The 19,647-nt window shown below is 45.1% G+C and overlaps 1 protein-coding gene and 1 pseudogene across 7 annotated transcripts in view; one reads left to right on the top strand and one right to left on the bottom strand.

The window, feature by feature from the left end:
- Positions 1–19,281, top strand: part of Zfyve27 (zinc finger FYVE-type containing 27) — a 40,178-nt gene extending 20,897 nt beyond the window's left edge. For 3 of the 7 annotated variants that reach the window (XM_063245097.1, XM_003479779.5, XM_063245098.1), the window contains 11 exons: positions 2,508–2,578; positions 4,644–4,830; positions 8,034–8,129; positions 9,520–9,632; positions 10,308–10,447; positions 11,019–11,090; positions 12,535–12,555; positions 12,722–12,866; positions 16,761–16,807; positions 17,105–17,186; positions 18,094–19,281. In XM_063245097.1, coding sequence (XP_063101167.1) covers positions 2,508–2,578; positions 4,644–4,830; positions 8,034–8,129; positions 9,520–9,632; positions 10,308–10,447; positions 11,019–11,090; positions 12,535–12,555; positions 12,722–12,866; positions 16,761–16,807; positions 17,105–17,186; positions 18,094–18,158 — 1,039 coding nt within the window. In that variant the 3' untranslated portion in view covers positions 18,159–19,281. Of the gene's footprint in view, positions 1–2,507; positions 2,579–4,643; positions 4,831–8,033; positions 8,130–9,519; positions 9,633–10,307; positions 10,448–11,018; positions 11,091–12,534; positions 12,556–12,721; positions 12,867–13,153; positions 13,212–16,760; positions 16,808–17,104; positions 17,187–18,093 lie in introns of all 7 variants that reach the window. The other 4 variants (XR_010046307.1, XM_063245096.1, XM_063245099.1 and 1 more) reach the window with 4 other exon arrangements.
- Positions 5,880–5,977, bottom strand: LOC111754548 (U6 spliceosomal RNA; annotated as a pseudogene).
- Positions 19,282–19,647: the final 366 nt, after the last annotated feature.

Genomic DNA, 19,647 nt, shown 5'->3' with positions numbered 1-19,647 from the left:
ACTTTTCCGCAGAAATGTCATGAAGAATTGCTTTGGCCAAATCAGGTTCCAATGCAGAACCATACCTTGTGTGTGATTAAGACGTAAGAAGCATAAGTCCCATAAATATTTCTTAGACTGAACTAATCACTTGTTTCATCCATGCTGAAGAGACTGAGTGAGCTAACTGCCTTGGAGAATTTCCCAAACTGGAAAGTAGATTTAAAAGTTAGACTATGTTCAAATAAAAAGATATTCTTTTTTGGCAAAGATAAATATTGTGTCTTTATTATTGTGTCACATTAGGAATTTCCTAAAATCTGATTGTCTTAAAGTGCAGAGGTTCTTAGCTTGGAGCCTGTTGGTGAATTTTAGGGAAATGGTATGTAAAAATTATATGTGTTCATGCACGTTGATTTTGAAGGAAAAACTTCTAGTTTTATCAGATTCTCATAAAGACTTTCAACCCTCTAAAATGCCTGAGAAGACTAGTGGGAGGCGGGGTAGGCAGAGTTAGGTTACTTCTGAGACTGCTGTTGAGTCTTCATCTTTGCCTCAGCTTAGAAATAGTGGGCCATCATCATCATCATCGACATCAGGAGACAGGGTCTTGCGGTGTTACCGGTGTTCCAGAGTCATCTTCTCTACTGTAGATTACTGTGCTCTTGGTGCAGGAGGTAGGGAGGAGGAGGACATGAGGATATGGTGGGATTGGTTAGAGCTAAAGTTAAGTGAAACGTCGCATCTAACCCCTTCTCTCCCAACTAGTGGTTTCCACAGCTGGCCCAGGGAACACTGGTCTTGAAAGTGGCTGTCAGATAAATGTGTACTTTTGATTATTCTTTTCTTAGTGAAGAGGATTTGACTTTAAAGAGGAACCTAATCTTGGGCTTTGGCTATTAGGTCTGAAGCCTGAGGCTGTAGGCAACTTTTAAAAGACTTTTTGGGATCAACTACTCCATTATGTAGGTCTCCCAGAACCAAACATTAGGAAAATGGATGAATTTTGGAAATGAAAGTGACTTCAGTGATGGTTTGTTGTTTGTATTTTAGGAGTAGGGCTGGTCTTAGATCTAGTTTCTGTTTACTCTCACCCTCTTAGCAGGGTGGTCTACTTAGAGAAACACAGGTAGAGTATTGAATTTCAAGAGAAAGGCAGAGTGTTATTTCATTCCTTTCTAATTTATATTAAAAAGTCTCCCATAAACTAATGTCGTTTAGCCAGGCCTGGTGGTACATGCCTAGAGTCTCTGCACTCAAGAGACTTCAGAGGATTGGCTTGGGTTTCAGGCTGGCCTGGGCTACATAATGGAATTCCAGGCCAGCCTGTACTACACAGTGAGATGTTGTCCCCAAACCAAACCATATCAAACCTATCCAAACTAAAACAAAACAGCAACAAACTAACCTCCTAATTAGAGCTAATCAGAGCATAAGAAAATACATTCGAGTTCTGAGTGAATTGTTTACTCCTGTTTACCTGTGTTTCTGGTGTTTGTCTATGTTGGCTCACCTTGTATATATTGACACTGCTTTAGAATTTAGGTATCAATAACTTCATTATCACATCTGTGCTCTTATTTCCCTAGTAAAAGGGACTAAGCCAGCAGTACTAAACCTCAGCAATCTGAACTTCTGGTCTTTTTTTCCCCCGCTTTTGGGAACTGTTTCATTGTCATTTGGTTCTGATGGGAGCTGTGTCTGTATATCTGCTTCTGTCTGTTGCAGTTCATAGCAGTGTGTTTGCTGAGTGAATCCTGTATTCTCGTTTCATCTTCAGTTTTTAATACATTAAAATAAAACCTTTATTGTTTTCCCTTTTTCAATATTCAAGATAAACTCTTAGATAAACTCAGACTCAAAATACAGATATAAGATGATAAAGTCACAAATGGACACAAAGAAATCCATAATTTGTTTTTTCTTAACTTCAGAATTAGATCAATTCTTAAGCAGTGGTCATAAGTTCTTACCAAGTGGTGAAAAAAAAGGGAAATATTAAAGAAGAATGTTTGTCAGTTTACCTGTCAAGGAGAATAGACCCTAATAGAACACAGGGAAAACTGGGCATAGTGTGGTGCATGCTTCTAATCCAGCACCCTGGGGAGCTAAGGCAGGAGGACTGCAAGTTGCCCAGCCTGGGTAATTTAGTTACTTAAGGAGGCTCATTCTTAAAAGTAAGAAAAAGGGCTGGGGATGGGGTATAGCTTATTTTGAAGGTCCTGGGTTCAATCCTTAGTGCTACAAAAAGAACAAACAGGTGAAACAGTATTAACCAGGCTCCTTAACAGAAACCTTCTGGGAGGAGGTTCTACAGGTTTAGTTTGCTTACTCTAGGCCTAATCTGTGACCTCTTCTGTCTTCTCTTGGTTTCCTATCCATGAGCCCCGGGCTCACTTTTCATTTCTCCATGGTTCTCTGTGCCCAGAACCCTTCCTTATCTCCTCATTTGGGTGTCCCACCTTTGCTTTTGGGGCTTCCCCTCCCAGCTGGAGGCTATCTGTTGATCAGGACTCTCTTTTTTGTAGATGGCAGACACCGTTGTGTTCCTTGCTGACCTGCCTGAGCCTCAACATTTTGTTCCTCACCTTGAATGAGGGTAAGAACTGCTTTCAGGGCAGGTGGGTTTTTGTGGGTGTCTGGTGGAAGAATACTGAGATGCGGCTGTGTTTGCAAGGGCCCTTCTTCTTGCTCTGGGTTAGCTTCTCTCTGTATCTGCTTGGAGTCAGAACACAGACTCTGGAGGGATGATTCAGGCTGAGCTGCTGGGGCAACTGTGAGTAAATTATTTAACCCAGATGTTGAGGCCTAATATTCCTCCTCTTTAAAAGAAGGATGATAACAGTGTTTTTCTCATGGGGTATTTGTGAGGAAGGAGATAGTCTCACGTGTAGCACTTTGCACAGTGCCTGGCATAGAATCAGCAGCCAGGCCAGTGTAGCTGCTACTATTATTATTGCTTCCTTTGTAGCTGATTGCTGATGAACTGACCTTTGTTCGTTGTGCTTTTCTAGCTGATTCTGGAATCACCTTGGGACATGGCATTGGGGTAAAGGTATTAGGAAAATGAGAAGAAATGTTTTGGAATAAAAATTCCATCATTTTTGCTTGTCCATCAGATAAGCCTGGGTTTCAGTTGGGCAGTCACCAGCAGTGAGGAGAGGCCTGCAGTCTTTGAGAGAGATGTGGACAGGTGCACAAATGTAGGGGTCCTAGGTGCTAATGTCTCCTGCAGACTTCCTGCTGCAGTGATGACCCACTGTTTCCCTGATTGGAACTGGCAGATAGTGGAGAAAAAAATAACCCCTTCAGGGGAATGAGTAAAGGGTCTGGGCAGAATGTTCTAAGGAGCTGGTCCTTTATATATGTATTCTTTCTTGTAATAGAGTATTCTGGAGCAATAGAGAAGTATAAAATGAACAGGTTTATTGAGTTTAGGATGTAGGAAGGAGCACACAACCCATGGCAGCTGTGCTCTCTCCTTCGGTGGAATACGGGTACGGGACATATGTAACCTTTGACTGGGGGCGGGCATTGATGATGCGTGAGGAGCTGATTGGAATTTTCTTCTCATGCACTGGGAAAGGAGAAAGGACGTTGTAATAAGGGAAGGAGGAATTGACCTCAGGGAAAACATCCCTGATTTGACCTTCCACCGCCATAATGTCCTGTAACTTATTTTAGGGTAAAACTCTTTCATGTATAGTGAACACATTCTCAAGTGTCTTCTTTTTTTGCTCTAGACATAGGGATTCAGTGGGTTGAAAATGAACCTAGTTCCTTAAGATCTCATTCTTTTTCTTGGATTGATCAAAGCTTGCCAGGAGGTTAGATTTTCCTGGTTATATTTCCAGAATAAAGCAGTTCCTATGGTAGGTATTGAACAAGCATTTACTGTAGGCCTGGTGCTCCTTACCTTGCTGTTGGAATATCATGTTCATGGAAGATGTTTCTTTAATGTTGGCCTCTATATTTCTTAATCCACAGTGTCCTACAGTACCCTAAAAGATAAAAGACTTTCAACCTGTCCTAGTGACTCAAAGACTTTAATGTTAGTTATTGTCAACTCTCAGCAGCCAGACTCCAGGCATGAGCTGCCTACTGTGTGGTAGTGGCATTCTTTTTTGGGGGGGAGGAGGGAGGGAGACCAGGGATTGAACTCACAACCACACGCTTGGAAAGTTAGCAGCATTTTTTAATGTATTGAAAATAAACCTAGAACTGGGCATAATGGCATACACCTGTAATCCCAGACTTGGGAGGCTGAGACAGAAAGATTACCAAGAGTTCGAGGTCACCCTGGGCTAGTGAGTTCAAGGTTAGCCTGAAATATAAAGTGAAATCCTGTCTCAAATAAACAAACAGCAACCCCCCCACACAAAATAAAACAAAGCAAAAAGTTAGAGCTACATCAGTGACTGATGGACAAAGTGCCAGTCCTTCTCAAGAGCTTGTATTAACGGAGGACATACTAATTTATGAAGAAAACCAAAGCTGGGATAAGGAGCATGGGAGTGTATGGGGAGATACCATGTCTTACTGGTGACCAGGAAAGATTGTTTAGGCAGAGCCCTGGAGGAGTGAGGCAGCAAGCAAGTGGGCATGGTGGCCAGGCTCCTAGGGTTTGCTTACCTGTGCTGCCTGCAATGTTCTTGGTCCCATAGGTGCCTGGTACTCGGTGGGTGCCTTGATGATTTCAGTGCCCGCCCTGCTGGGCTACCTTCAGGAGGTTTGTCGGGCACGGCTGCCGGAGTCTGAGCTGATACGAAGGAAGTATCACAGTGTAAGGCAGGAAGACCTGCAGAAAGTTCGCCTTTCCCGCCCTGAGGCCATGAGTGAGGTGAAGAGCTTGTGAGTATGGGAAAGCATAGGGGATGGGAACAATCAAGCCCAATATGAGAGTAACAGCGGCCATCACACTAAGCCTGTGGAGTATTCAAGTGGCTGTATGGGGAATCTTGTTAACAGCTCTGCACAGTGGCTTCTGTTCTTATCCTCCACTTGTGATTGAAAATGAGAAAGCACCTGCCTTGCAAGCAGGCAGTCGTGAGTTCGATCCCTGGTACTGATAAAAACGAAAAAGACAAAAAAAAAAAAAAATAAAATAAAAAAAAAAAATAAAAAGAAAAAGAGAAAGTGATGAGGTTGGGTGGCTAGGCTCCAGATTCAGGTATTTCACAGCTGTGTTCTTTTTCCTAAAGAGATGATCTGGAGTCGTGACTAAGCATGTGGCTGCAGGAGCCATTATCTGGGTTCAGATCCCATCTCTGCCACTTGTGTAGCATAAGACAAGTCACTTAACTTCCCTGCACCTGAACAGATTTCTTATCTGTTAAATGGATTGATAGGGCTCACTTACAGGGTGGTTGTGAAGATTGCTTGAGTGTCAGGTACTCAAGAAGTGCTCAGTACATGTTAGGTGTTTTGCTGCAGTTTTGAAAAGACTTAAGAAGCATCTTAAGACTGTTGAGGAACATTAACTGTGATGACTTCAGGGGATCTGTGTAGGCATTTGACCAACAGTAGGAATAAAAAATGTAACAAATGAATGCTGGGGCCTGACCAGAAATTCTGAGTCACTGGAGAGGTGATTGCACTCAGTATTGGTTGTTTTTGTTTTAAAAAATCCTTTAAATTTCTAGGGCACACAAAAAAAATGAGCAGGAAGTAGAGAGAGTTCTCATATCCTCTTCCTTTTACCCAGATCTCTTGAGCTTCACCATTGTCCACCACAGAGATACATTTGTTACAACTGGTGAACCTACATTAAGACCTGATGTTCACACAGTGTCCTTGGTCTACATGAGGATTTCCTCTTGTACATTTTGTGTTTTGACAAATGTAAAATGACATGTATCCATTGTATCATACAGAGTACAATCACTATCCTCAAAATCTTAAAAAGTAGGGACTATTTCATGAATTTGCATGTCATCCTTGGGGAGGGACCATGACAGTCTTATTCCAATTTTAGGATATGTGCTGTCGAAATGAGGACTCAGTATTTTTTAAACAATTTTTATAAAGTTTGAAATAATTTAAATTTACAAAAGAGGTGCACAAATACTATAAATAGTTCCCATATATGCTTTAACCAGATAGAAAATTATTCTCTTTTATAGTTACTGTACTATAATCAGAATTAGGAAATTTAACATTTGTAACAGTAACACTAGTACTATTATCATATATATGTATATTTCATAATCACATTATAACAGTTTTCTTAATAAAGTTTTTTTCCCTTGTCCTGGAATCATACCTAGGGTCTTAGACATGCTAAGCATGTGCTCTATCGCTGAGCTATACTCCCAGCCCTTTTTAATAAAGCTCTTATTGTCAGTTTGCCTTCTATCAGGATCTAGTTTGGGATCACAGATTACACTGAGTTTTTCTGTTTTGTGTTTAGCAGTGTGGGGATGGAACCTGGGGCCTTGCATGTGCTTTACTGAGCATATCCCCAGACCTTAACTTTTAGCTTTTACATCTCTTTAGTCTTCTGTAATCTGGAGCAGCTCCTCAATCTTTGTTTCTTACAACCTTGAAATATTTAGGATGGGGGCTGGGGGTTTAGCTCAGTGGCATAAGCGCCTGCCTTGTAAGCAGGTGGTCGTGAGTTCGATCCCCAGTACCGATTAAAAAAAAGGAAAAAGGAAATATTTAGGATGGCTTTTTATTTTGTAGATGCTCCTCAGTTTTGGTTGTTTGGTTCCTGATTAGATTTAGGTTATGGATTTTTGGCAGTTCTATTACAAGGGATGTTCATTGTCATGACTTCCACATGGACCTGTGATGTCAGAAAATATTAACAGATCAATTGTTTAAGGTTTCTTCACTGTACATTATTTTATCTTTCATTGTTAGTAATCTAAGAGGAAATACTTTGAGATTACATTTTGTTCCTAATCAGACATTCACCAACTGCTTTATTTTTATTTATTTTTAGACAGGGTCTCAGCGTTTCAGGCAGCGTTTCACTGCATAGCCCAGGAGTTCATTGTCCTTTGCCTCAGCCTCCCAAGTGCTGTAATTTCAGGCATGTGTCATCTTGCCTGGCTCACCCACTGCTTTAAAAACCATGTTAACCAATGTTAACCATTGATTAACATGTTCACGATGGGGCTGTTGTTCGTATGACCTCGCTGCTGAGTGGTTTGTACCAGTGAGAGTACAGACATGACTGTCCCATTGGGTGGTTTGTACAAATGGCTCTAATCACTTGTATTGATCTTTTTATTAATAAAATTAATAACAGCCACCCAGCGGGGCAGTCATGCTTGAATCACTGTAGTTCAAGTTAGTGGGAATGTTAATTATGGTGGTTGCAGAGATCATTGGCTGTTACTTCATCTACTCTTGACTGACATACTAAGAGGAGAAGGAGGAGCTCTTTCTTATTTATTGTTAGTGTGCACTCAGAATTTATTTTATTCAGTGGGATATAATCTGTCACTGTCATTATTTATTTTGATACCAAAATTTGGCCAGTGGGATGGCTTTTGAGCTGGTTTTTGTGTTCTTTCTATATATTCCCATCATTTTTCAATGCTTCCTCATCATTTTCAAGTACAATAGGATATTTAAATTCACTTAATGTCTTCCCTGTCTCAGCTCTAGAAGCATTCATTTCTCCAAGGAGTCCTTCAGGAACCTGCATCTGGGTGTGGGATGCACTCAGCGGTATCTTGGGTACATCCACATTTGAAACAAAACGAAATTCCGCAAGGAGGCTTGCCTTACATTCCAAGTAGAGAAACCATGGTCTGCATTCTGCTGTTGATTTGCACAGCTGCTGTGCTGTGGGTCTTCTGATCCTCATTTTTCAGATGAAAAAACTGCAGCCCTGGAAAGTTTAACTTTCCTGAGCAAGCGAGACCAAAGACTTTTAGCTGTTCCCGCTTCAGTGGGGGGCTTCAAAGAGAGGGCAGAGACAATTGTGGAATGGCTTGGCTAGGCCTTACTTCCTATGTAACGGATCCAGCGTGTTACAGAGGTTGGCTTTGCCTCTCCGGAGCTTCCATTCTGCTCACCCACAGAAACTCCTGTATTTGCAGCTTGATTCAGTTGGAGGCCTTTTTGACCCGCTTGTGCTGCACCTGTGAAGCTGCCTACCGTGTGCTGTACTGGGAAAACCCTGTGGTGTCCTCACAGTGAGTGGCCCTCCTCTCTCCACAGCTCTAGAAGTTTGCAACTTAAAAACACCCTAAGCACAGCCAGCTGTTTTAAAAGGGCTTCTGGTGCTCCTGTTTCAGAGGAAGAGCGTGTAGATCTGTGTTGTGTGCTCATGGGCTCTACTGTATTGCTTTTGTTTAGGTGCTTTTAAAAAAAAATGTAGTAAAAGGACTTTAATAATAGATAACTTACCATGTAATCTGTCACAAAATAGCTTCTAGTGTTCAGCTTGCCTTGTGGAGTTGGTCATATGTGTATGCTCTATGGATATACAGCTTCATAATGTGAAGTTCCTTTCTATTTTTTATTACATCTTAAGTGATTTTTCTTGTTGTTACAAAGCCCTTACATTATTTGTAATACAAAATTAATATAGACTAAGACTTATAAGCCATTGTGTTACATGTTTAGTCAATTTCTACTTTTCATTACTATCTCTACAGTGAGTATATTTAGCTTTAATCTTTTGAAGTTTTTTTCTTAGAATAAATTCAAGGATAAAACTACTAAATCAAATGGAATAGATGTATTGAGACTTTTTTTTTTCTTCCAGTGGTACTGGAGAGTGAAGCCAAAGTCTTTGCCCTGAATTACATCTACACTTCTTTCCAATTTTAAGACAGGGTCTTGCTAAGTTGACCAGGCTGAACTTGAAGTTGTGATCCTTCCGCTTCAGTCTGCCAGTATACTGGGATTACAGGCATGTGCCTCCATGCTCTATGAGGCTGTATATGAGAGTCATAATTAGGGCTGTTAATTTATCTAGTCTTTACTTAGTGCCAGGCACTATGCTTAGTCAATACTCTAAATAGTGTCTTACTCTCCATGGTAGTCCTGTGAGTTGGCACTGTTTTAATTTCCATTTTTCACATAAAGAAGTGATGTTCAGGGAACCAAGGAATGTGACACAAAGAAAAATGACAGATCTCAATTCAGATTCAGTCTGGCAGGATGTGGTAGTACATGCCCGTAATTCTACCACTCTGAAGGCTGAGACAGGATTGCCACAAGTTTGAGGTCTGCCTTGGCTACATAGTTAGTTCAAGGCCAGCCTGAAATACAAAGTGAGGGCCTTTAACCAAAGGTGGTGGGGGATCCAGATCCACTCTACCTCTTGACTTTAGAGTCGAGACCCCGAGAGCAGTGACCATTGACCAGAGCCTCACCAGCATCAGTTGTTAGCAAACAGTGACTTCCAGGTACCTTTGAATTTTTCTCATCACTGTTGCATTTTTGATTAGCTGGTTTGCTGTTTTATTAAGTGAGGCAAAAGCTAGTTTTCACCTGGACATCTGTGTGAGTGCTCAAACCTGTTTCCTTCTGACTTTGGGAATTTCTGATCTTGTTTTTCTTTCCTCTGTCATTCAGGTTCTATGGAGCGCTTCTGGGCACAGTTTGCATGCTGTATCTGCTGCCACTCTGCTGGGTACTGACCCTGTTAAATAGCACACTCTTTCTGGGGAATGTGGAGTTCTTTAGAGGTAAGCCCTGGGGAGCTTCCCAGCTGGAGCCCAGACTGGCTCTGAAGACCAGTTTAGGCTCCCTGGTTCTCACTGTCCAGCTAATTGGCTGTTCGCTGTGTCTTCCGCAAGGGGGCAGCACCACACTAGGGCTACAGTGAAAGTCTGTCTCTGAGATGTTAGGAGAGGCTCCCACAAAGAGGTCCCTTCTCTGTTCTCAAGGCAGGAGAATCATCCACAGATATGCTGGTTTCTGGGGGGTGGGGGAAGGTGGTGTTTTCTGAAACCTGTCACCTGGAGTTTTGTGATCTCACAGTACCCACTTGATCTCATCTCTTTGTGATACCCTAGTACCCACCTGCCTTCTGGCTTCTGAAGTGCTGAGGGAGTCTGGAGTGGCCCAGGTGGCATGGTAGAGGTTTAGGCCTGTACATGTGTTTGGATGATGCTATATTTGTATGGTAGTAATAGAAGTCATAATGAAATATCTAGCAATCTGGGGTAGGAGGCGATATCTCTGTTTTGTTCACAAAGTTTAGGTTAGGTGACTTTCTCAGAGTTAGGAAAACAGCTCTTGCTGGGAGCAGAGGGTGAGGTGTGGAGGAAGTGACCTGTCACTTGTAGAAGTGGACACTCTTAGAGTGCTACTCATTCTGTTTTGTATCTGCCCCACCCTCTTCTCCCTGTCCTGGGTAGTGGTGTCTGAGTACAGGGCATCTCTGCAGCGGCGGATGAACCCTAAACAGGAAGAGTGTACCTTTGAGAGCCCGCTACTATTGGATGCTGGGGGGAAGGGTTCCCTGCTGGACAGCACACCTGCTCCCACGCCCACTGAGGTGAGTGCCTGGACCATCAGCAAGAGCTGGCTGCAGGCAGATGGGGGTCTTCCTCTTACCTACTTGTTCCTGCTGCATAGCTCCCAGATTGGCTTCTGTCCTCCTGCTTCCCAAGCCTGATCGCATCTGAAGTGCTTAATAATAAAGATAGCTACCCTGTGTGTTGTTGAGTGCTCATTCTGTGTTGATGCTGTTCTTATTGCCTTAGAGATAGCCTCATTGAGTGTAGGTTGTATTGAGAAAGATTATTCTCAATGGCAGAACAGAATGGTGAGGCATAGAGTGGCTTCCAGGCTTCACAGCTAGTAAGGGAGCCACCAGGTCCTTGGTTCCAGACCTCTGCTCTTGGCCACTGGAGGTCCAGCTCTGGTGCTATACCCATCACCCTGGCCCTGCGGGGTTAGAGATTGCTCTCTTTCCTGTGACTTCTTTTTTGTTAGAGTTGTGCCGTTTCCTCTGGGGCAGGAACAGGTATTTTGGGAGCCTGGGTCCTGGCTTGGGGAGGTAGCCCCATATTATGAAGAGCAGGACTGCCATCCATCTCCTTCTATCATGGACTCTTTGTTCCTAGGACCTCACCCCAGGCAGTGTGGAGGAGGCAGAGGAGGCTGAGCCAGATGAAGAATTCAAAGATGCCATTGAGGTGGGTGGCCCTTCCCCAGCACCCTCTACTGACCAGGCCAGAGGTTGGGTGATACTAAATAAAGTTGTGGGGGTTTTTGTTTGTTTTGTCTTAATTCTCTTGCATCCAAATGGAAAGCCAAAACGTGGCTTGAGCTGGGTAGAACTTACTGGTGGGAAGGGTACCATTGTCCATCCAATTAACACATTCCCCACCAGCTTGAGCCATTGGTACCACCAGTGGTTTAAGCTGGCAGGAATGTAACACATTCAAATCAGTTGCCAGACAGTGAGGCATATGATTAAGACCTGTCATGAGTGTGTTAAATGTCCTGGGCATTCAGGGCAAGGAGGGCTCTAAAAGTCCCCGGGAAGTGGCCTACTCTGTGGAGTTGTGTGGCTTCTTACTTTTACAGCAGACACTGGGCTCATCACTTTTGATATAGGGTGGCAGATTTGTAAGAGGCTGCTCCTCTGCATCTCTTTTTGCAGAGTTTGATAAGGTGTTCCTTGAGAGGCTGGAGAGAGTGGTTGTATGGCCAAGCTATAGGTCAGAAAATGTTCAACAGTCTTTCTTGATTTTAGGGCAATTCTGGTAGTTTGCAAAAGTGTTTGATTTGACTTATAAACTTAAAAAATTTTTTTTCTTTGAAGTCAGTGTTAATAAATGGGGAAATCTTAGAGTTATATTTTAGTTTCTCTGGTGTCCTGGTCTGCAGTGGTGAGTGTAGCCAAGGCACCACCAGCTCCTTTAGACCAGTCGCATGCTGCAGTTACGCGTAATGCCCTACACTCCCTGTCCTCTCTAGTCTGAGGCCTAGTGTCAGTTGCTGCTTATTACCACAACTGCGTTACTGCTTTCCTTAGAGTAATTTTGTTTCCTTGTATCTCTGTAAAGTGGTAAGTTGAGGTGTAAGCAGTGAGGCTCTTGTGAGTTTTTATCAGGTCTGTGGTTAACACCTGGCTTGCTTCACTCTTAGCTCAGCCTCATCTTGTGGGTGTTTAATTTTTGACTGCCATGGGCTTTTTCCAGGACTGATACATGATTCCAGGCTATGACTCTGGGGATAGTGGAGATAAGTATAGCAGGGGCTTTTAAGCATTTGTGTTCATGACCCACAGTGAGGAGCACATTTTGTATTTTGATGCAGTTCAGAGTTATGTATGCCTGCAAAATAGATAAAACTTTAGAAGAACACAAAGTTTCCTGAAAGATATTGTAAGGGATATTTTCTCCCTTATGGTCTGTTCTGTTTGAACAATGAAAAGTACATGTGAAAAGTACATAGAGCTTTCTCCGAACTTCTTCACTACCCAGCTCCTGGCAAGGAGAGCATCTATTATGCTCACCTCCGGGAAGTGTTCAGAGTGCTGAGTTCCCTTTTGCCTGGAGGCCTAGCACCTTCTTTCTCTTGCTATCTCTTTTCTGTGTTTTTTCCCTTTCTCCTCTGCACCTTGGGAGGCAGGAGACCCACTTGGTGGTGCTGGTAAGTAGGAATGCTGGTGAGGTGGGCAGGGGCGGGACTGGGGTGGGGGACAGTGGCGGAGCCAGCTGTGCTGCATCTTGTGGGGTCTGCTGTGTCCAGGTACCTCTGCATGCAGGTCCTAGCCCTTCCCAGTGGGGAACAGGACTGGAAAGAGCTATTTTCACAGGAGGACGATGAAGGCACCCCTTGCCCGGCAGAGGATGAGCTGGCTCTACAGGACAATGGATTCCTGAGCAAAAATGAGGTGTTGCGCATCAAGGTGTCACGACTCACAGAACGACTCCGAAAACGTTATCCTACCAACAACTTTGGTATGGCCAAGGGAGCACAGGGTTGGGGCAGGATGGGGTGGCCAGAAGGGAGTTGATGGTACTGGGGCTGGGGCTGGGGCTGGGGCTGGGGCTGGGGCACACTGGCTGTAGGAATAGAGTTTTATAATTACGGGCATGCACTTGTGACAAGAACAAGGAGCAAAGGGAAAAGAGCAAATACCCAGTGGAAGAGTTGAAGGAATGAGTGTGGGTTTCTTTTTGTCCCTGTCTTCTTGTTGAGCATTTACTCTTGGGAAGACGACTAAGTTTGTGAACTGCCATCCTAGGACTGCAGACAGCAGGTGGTGCAGCAGACTGGCTAAAAGAAGTGGAGTCTGACACTTGGTAGGAATCTTAGTCACTGGGTGCCCTTGAGGAAATTATTTCCAATCCTTGTGCTTCCATTTCTCTTCCGTAAAAGGAGTAATAGTTCTTACAGGGTTGTTCTAAGACTCACATGTGACAGTACTTGTTAAGGGCTAGCATGGGGCCCAGCTGTTTTGTTGATAGTGGTAGTAAGTGGGTACCATTAATACAGCAGGCCCTGGGCAATCCAGCTAGTTCCTGGGAGCCTGTCTTGATTTCTTTGATCCAGCTAGAAGGAATTTGGAGTAAATGGTATCTTCCTCCAGGCAATGATAAGGTCTTGTTACTTCTCTCAGCCAAATTTGTTGCTTGACCAATCGTTCATGTTACTGGGGTTCAGATAGGTCAAGGAAAGCAGCGTGGAGGAGGGTGGACTTGCCTTGGAGCGCATTTTGGAAATCTGGATCAAATCAAGAGCTCTGGAGCAGTGCCAGATCAAATCATGGTGGAACCCTAGAGTAGCTGGTGACCTAGCAGCTACTGTGGTCCTTGTACTGTGTGTTCTGGTGTGCAGTGAGTTCTAGGTCTGTGTCTGGGGTTTTTGTTAAGGAATTTGACCTAAGGCTACAGGGCCAGCTCTCCTGTGCCTGTGTTAAGCAAGCTGGTAGTTTTCTTAGGATTAGAGATCTAGATCTGCTATTTCCTGTTGCCATGTAAATGTCCCCAGCATTTTAGTTCCCTTTTTCATTAGTGCTGCCACTGGCTTCTGCAGAGCATCTGTGAGCTCATTGTACTGTACATATGTGAGTTTGGTCCTGGTGGTGGATGTGACAGGAGGCAGTTTTATGGGTCCAAGAGCAACCAGGTTCCAGTGGTCTCATGGGACACTATAAAAGAATGATTGTTTATGCATTTCAAATAAAGGTATTTAAATGTTCTCATTTTACAAATGAGTAATGTGAGATAGATTTGCCCAAAGACTTTGCCAACAAATTGTAGCTGTAGGCCTCAAATCTGGATCGTTTGATTTGGCTCCTGTGTTCTGTGTATCTCATGACCCTTACTCTCCAGTTTTCCTTTGCTTTGGTGTTATAGGTACTTTCTAGTACTGAGACACAATATCAACACCCACAAATTGAGGTGGAGAGGTTTATGTTAGCTCACATTTCAGTCCATGGTTGACTGCCACTAGGGCAGGACAGCTTGGCACTGGGGCATGGAGAAGGAGAGTTGCTCACAGTAGGGTAGACAGAAACCAGAGAGTGACTTAAAGGGAGGAGCTGGGTAGAAAAGTAAATCCTTTAGGCCATACCTGCAGTAACTACTTCAAAAAGCCCTGCCCTGTGAGTGCTTGAGGCTCTTTGGAGACATCTATATATAAACCATAACACCTGCTGTTTGCGGGTTCCTGTTTTGCAGAAAGGCCTATTGGGTTCCCTCAAGGATGGTAAAGGCAGAACATGTTTGTTACCGTAAGCCCAACTTTGCTCCTCATCCTTCAGACTCTTAATTTTCTCTCTCCTGATATGTTCTTGCACTCTGCTTCAAGGGCAGGGTTGGTGGGCTGCTTTGGGGACTGTCTTAATTCTGTTTGGGCTGCTTTGACAAAATACACTTCACTCTGTGTCTTGTAAACAACAGACATGTATCTGTTCTGGAGACTAGAAGTGCAAGATCAACGACCAGGGACTGGTGAAGGCCTGCTTCCTGGTTCATAGATACTTCCTGCTTCTTGCTGCCTTTTCAGATAGTAGGGTGGGCAAGGTAGTCCCTGACATCTCTAAGGGCACCAAACCCACCATGAGGTCCTACCAGTCACCTCCCAGAGTCCCCACTTTATAATATTGTTACTGTGCAGTTCAGGCTGGCCTAGAACTCACTTTGTAGCCTAGGCTGGCCTCAAACTCGAAGTGATCCTCATGCCTCAGCCTCTGGAGTTCTGAGATTACAGGTGTGCCATATCTGACTAGATTGGAGAGTAGGACCCAACATGTGAACTTTAGGGGTAACTGTAGCTGTTGCATTCTGCTTGTCAGTGGATAAAGGTATGCATTGGAAGAATGAAGACCAGTTATTAGGAGCTTTTCTGTGGCCTCCAAGTGGGTGAGTCCTGGTGATGAGGGCCCCTTCTGTCCTGGAGGCTACGTGACCATTCCCTTGGTAGATTCTCTAGAGCATTTGACTCTTACTACTTTCATTGTGTTGTTCACACATGGCTTCATCACATGGTTAATCAGCGTGGATGAGGCTGGGCCTTTGCTGAGACTGAGGACAGAAAGTGTGAGCACACATTGGGAAGAGTAGGGTTGCTCCTGTCCTCCATCTGCTATGTAAGCCTATCCCATAGCCCTCCTTGGCCCCAGGCCCCTGTGTTTTACAGGGCCCATGTCTTCTGGGTGCTAGGCCCTGGCTCTTAGAATTTGAGGAATTCCAGGGCATGGACCAGAGTGTCAGTGTTTGAGTAGCTCCTTTGCCCTGCCCCATTCTTCTGCACCCTTGCAAAGAGGAGGTAGGGGCAGACTGTCTTCCCCCAGCCCTGAGTGTAAAGGGGTGAGTCTTGCAGCTGGTTTCCTGCCCCATCAGTGGGCATGGCCTGTGCTTTTCTCTCCTTACATCTGCCAAGCCTTGTGACCTGATCAACAGCAATGAGTGTTTACCTCTAGTACCTCTGGTGGCCTCAGTCCTCCTGGCTTTTGCTATTTTTCTTTCCTCAATCCCAGAGAAGCTTCTGTAGCAAGAAGCGTGGGTGATTCTGGCAGGAAGGAACCACTTGGAGCTGTCAGTGTAGCTGCAGGGCTGTTGTGTGAAGCTGGAGCCCACCCTTTTAGCTGACCACACACATGATGTGGGAAACACAGTAGTGCTCCCTGAAGCTGGTCTTTTGGCTAGATTATAGCAGGCCTCAGACCCCCATGTCCAGAAACCTCCTTCCCTCTTTTCATCATCCTTATATTTCCCAAACCTTCTCCTAGCCGTCTTCTGAGTTCCATCATCTTGCCACAGAAGTTTTGTTGTCTTGCCATTTTTGGTTATTTAGGCAGAATCATTTTCATCTGTAGCCCTCCATCTTGCCTGCCATTCATAGTGCTTGAGCATTCTGACCTTTGGGTCTTCTTGGAAGGTGCTAGTTCCAACGTTTCTCTCTTAGAATTCTTTGACAGAAAGTAGGAGTCTTCATTTTGAGGAGACATTTTCTGTTTATCCTACAGATAGAATATTTGTAAGAGAAGGGGTCAGGTTGGACAGATTTCATTTGCAGATGCTGTGGTCTGGTTCTTGCCAGCCTTGCTGGGTTCCAAGGCGTAGATTCTCTGACTGCTCTTTGATTTCTGCTGGACCTGTGAGTTGGGCCACTAGGCGCAGGCAAGGGCCTGAGCCACTCATGATCTGGGGAGAGCGGTTCCCAGGCACCATCTGTCAGTTTTTTCTGCTAGCTCTGAATCTGGGTGCTGCTTCCTTACTTCTGTACCCAGCTGAGGAGCTGGGCTGGGCTGGTTCCCTTAGTGCCCCACTGAGAAGAGTGAGAAGCAGGTGAGGGTTGAGAGGCCTGGTCTGGGTCAAGACTGAACCGTTGCCTCTCTTTCTCAGGGAACTGTACAGGCTGCTCTTCCACTTTCTCAGTGCTGAAGAAGCGGGTAAGTCTCTGGAGAATATTTGCTGGGCAGTGTGCATGTGACCATGGGTCGTGGGGCAGTTGAAGGGAGTCATTGGTGAAGTTTGACTCCTCAGGTTATATGGGCCTGGCACCTGTGATTTGCTCAAGCAAGTACAGGACGTCTCTTCCTTGCTTGTGTGCCGCCCTCCTCAGCCTTCCTGTGTGGTGGTCCGGCTGTTCTGCCTCACCGGGGTGGGACTGGCCAGTGGAAAGGAGAGGGCTTCTGGTGCCTGCAGTTGGGACTATATCTGATGTGAACTTTGGTGCTTGTCCACAGCGGAGCTGCAGTAACTGTGGGAACAGCTTCTGCTCGCGGTGCTGCTCCTTCAAGGTGCCCAAGTCCTCCATGGGGGCCACAGGTGAGTGGTGCTGGCAGTAGGTCGGTGTGGAGCTTGGCTGCGTCCTGCCCCTCAAGTGGTGGCCACATTGTAGGGAAAAAGGCTGAAGTCCAGTCTAAGGCCTACATCCTATTTAACAAACAAAGAGCAAGCATTTGATATGGGCAAAGAATATGTATGCTGTATCTAGAATTAGGAAACACATTAGCAAGATGAGTACCTGTAAGTGCTTCTGAAAGTTAATGAACAGTGCTTGCCTCAGTCCTCAGAAACCGCAGTCCTCAGTTTGGTAACATTTTAAAATTTAAAGATAATTTCTTTTCTTTATGAAGGCTAAATATACTCATACACTTACGTAAGTAAAATATATAGGTGAGTGAAATGAAAGCGAATACTCCTCACGCGTTTCAGAGACAGTGGTTGGCTGTGGGTCCTCCCTGTCTCAAGCAGGGTGAATTGCATGCACATGTTTCTGAAAAACATGATCACTTGCTACTTTGTGATATGACAGTGAGCTCAAGTTTTTTTTTTTTCTGATCTTGCAAGTAACGTGGCTGTTAACTAGAAAATTTGAAATTACTGTACAGAAGAAGGAAAACAAATAATCGTGTAATCTTACCACCCAGAGATAACCACTGTTAAAATGTTTTGAGAAAATTTCCTCTGGTATTTTATTTAAAAAACACTTTTAAAGATGTTCTGATAATGTCAAAGGAATTTCTAATACATAGAGCATCTGGGAAAGGCTACACCTGGCGTCATTACCCAGAGGCCTCAGTTCCCCTGGAGGATGTGTCTGAGGGCAGGCTAGTGCTGCGCTGGGTCAGGGAGGGCGTAGCCTGGGAGGTGGGTGGTCTCTGGGTTTTAGTACTTGTGGCTATGAGCCAAAGGGCATAAAGAAGTATCTCATCAAGTTCTTCCTTTTCAGCCCCTGAAGCGCAAAGAGAGACTGTGTTTGTGTGCGCCTCATGTAACCAGACATTGAGCAAGTGAGAAGAAAGGCCAGGCTCCAATCGGAAGCAGTCCCGGGGCCAACAGTACACCCCTTCTCCCCTGTGACTTGTGCTGGGCACATCTGGCCTGACCATTCAGTAGGCTTCCCCTTCCTCCCCCTGTGTGCCACTCTGGTCCGAGCTGAGGGAGAGGTATCCCAAAGGGCCTGTGTGTTTTGCTCTGCCCTGGGTTAGTGAAGTGAAGTTGGCTGGACATGGAGCTAGGCCTGGCTCACCTGAGCTGTGATGATTGGGACCAATGTGGCCAGGCCTAGAGTTCCCAGGAGACCGGAGCTTGGGAAAAGTTCTTCCTCAGAGCACCAGCAAGACAGCGTAAGAAAGCTCCATTGCAGAGTGGACTAAGAATCTCAGCCTGTGTGTTGCCCTGGTGTCCCTGTCTCCACCTTGGCAGCTGAGGGACCTGCAAGTGCAGGGAAACCTTCCTGTGATCTGGTGCCACTTCTCCCTTCTCTGTCCTTTGTCCCATGCGGGGTGAGGTCAGATAAGCAGAGCAGAGGTCCAGAAGCTCTTGATCTTTAGGTTCCTGGGAAGCGTAGGATGTCACTTGGCTGGGTCCTAGACTGCAAGACTTCTTTGGGGTCCCCTTGGTCTCCATCTTTCTGATAATTTCATATTTCCTTTGGATGCTGAGGGTCTAGTGTCTTTCCCAACGCCATGAGCTGGCTCAGCACCCACCCCTAGCTGCCCTGCCTTTTCAAAATATTTATTTTATTTATTTGATGGTTCCTGGGAACATATACAGCACAGGGGACTGGGGTGAAGCATATGAGGGTCTTCTGCCTAGGACTCTTTCCTGGGGTCATAGGCTGCCTGGAACCTCAAGGCGTAAGTGGCTGAGGTGTTTTCACCCCCTAAGCATGGACTAGAGGCAGTATGGGGACAAGTGGCCACTCTAGGCCTGCTTTCTTGCCAGGCTAAGCTATTTGGTGAGGGCTTGGCAACTGGGCCCTGAAGGCACCAGGCTTAGGGGAATCAGGCAGGCTTCTGGATCCCCACTTTGCCTTGTTAGGAGATGAGGGTTAAGTTTTTTATGCTTATTTACACTGGGGAGTGAAAGGATCTCTGTGTATGGAAAATTACCAATAAAAAATTCCCAGCTCTTACTTTGCCACATTGTTGCTGTCTTGTTGGCTGTTGCTCTTCCAGGGCTGGAGGGCCTAATCTCCCTGCATTGCTGTTTGCAGGGCTGCCCTCACTTGCTGGCTCACTGTGGGGAAACCCTTTGAGCACCCTCGGGCGGCAGAGATGTGGGAGTGGCTGCCTCGTCTGGGTGCACGCTTGGGCTGAGAAGAGGAAAGCTGTGCCTTGCACACAACGCTCAGCATATGTTGGCCGAATTGACTGGAGGCTCTGTCTTGTGACCTCAGTCAGAGCTTGGGGTTGAGTTGGGACCAGAGTTTGACAAATGCTAAACAATGTGGGCTTTAGAATGACTTTAGTTAATCCTGAGAAAGCCAAAAAGGGTCAGA

The sequence above is a fragment of the Cavia porcellus genome, unplaced genomic scaffold, assembly GCF_034190915.1.
Source record: "Cavia porcellus strain 051 isolate PalLab524CR breed Dunkin Hartley unplaced genomic scaffold, mCavPor4.1 scaffold_2, whole genome shotgun sequence".
Classification (NCBI taxonomy): Eukaryota; Metazoa; Chordata; class Mammalia; order Rodentia; family Caviidae; genus Cavia; species Cavia porcellus.
The sequence above is the reverse complement of the archived record's forward strand: the minus strand, read 5'-3'. Positions and strand labels throughout refer to the sequence as shown.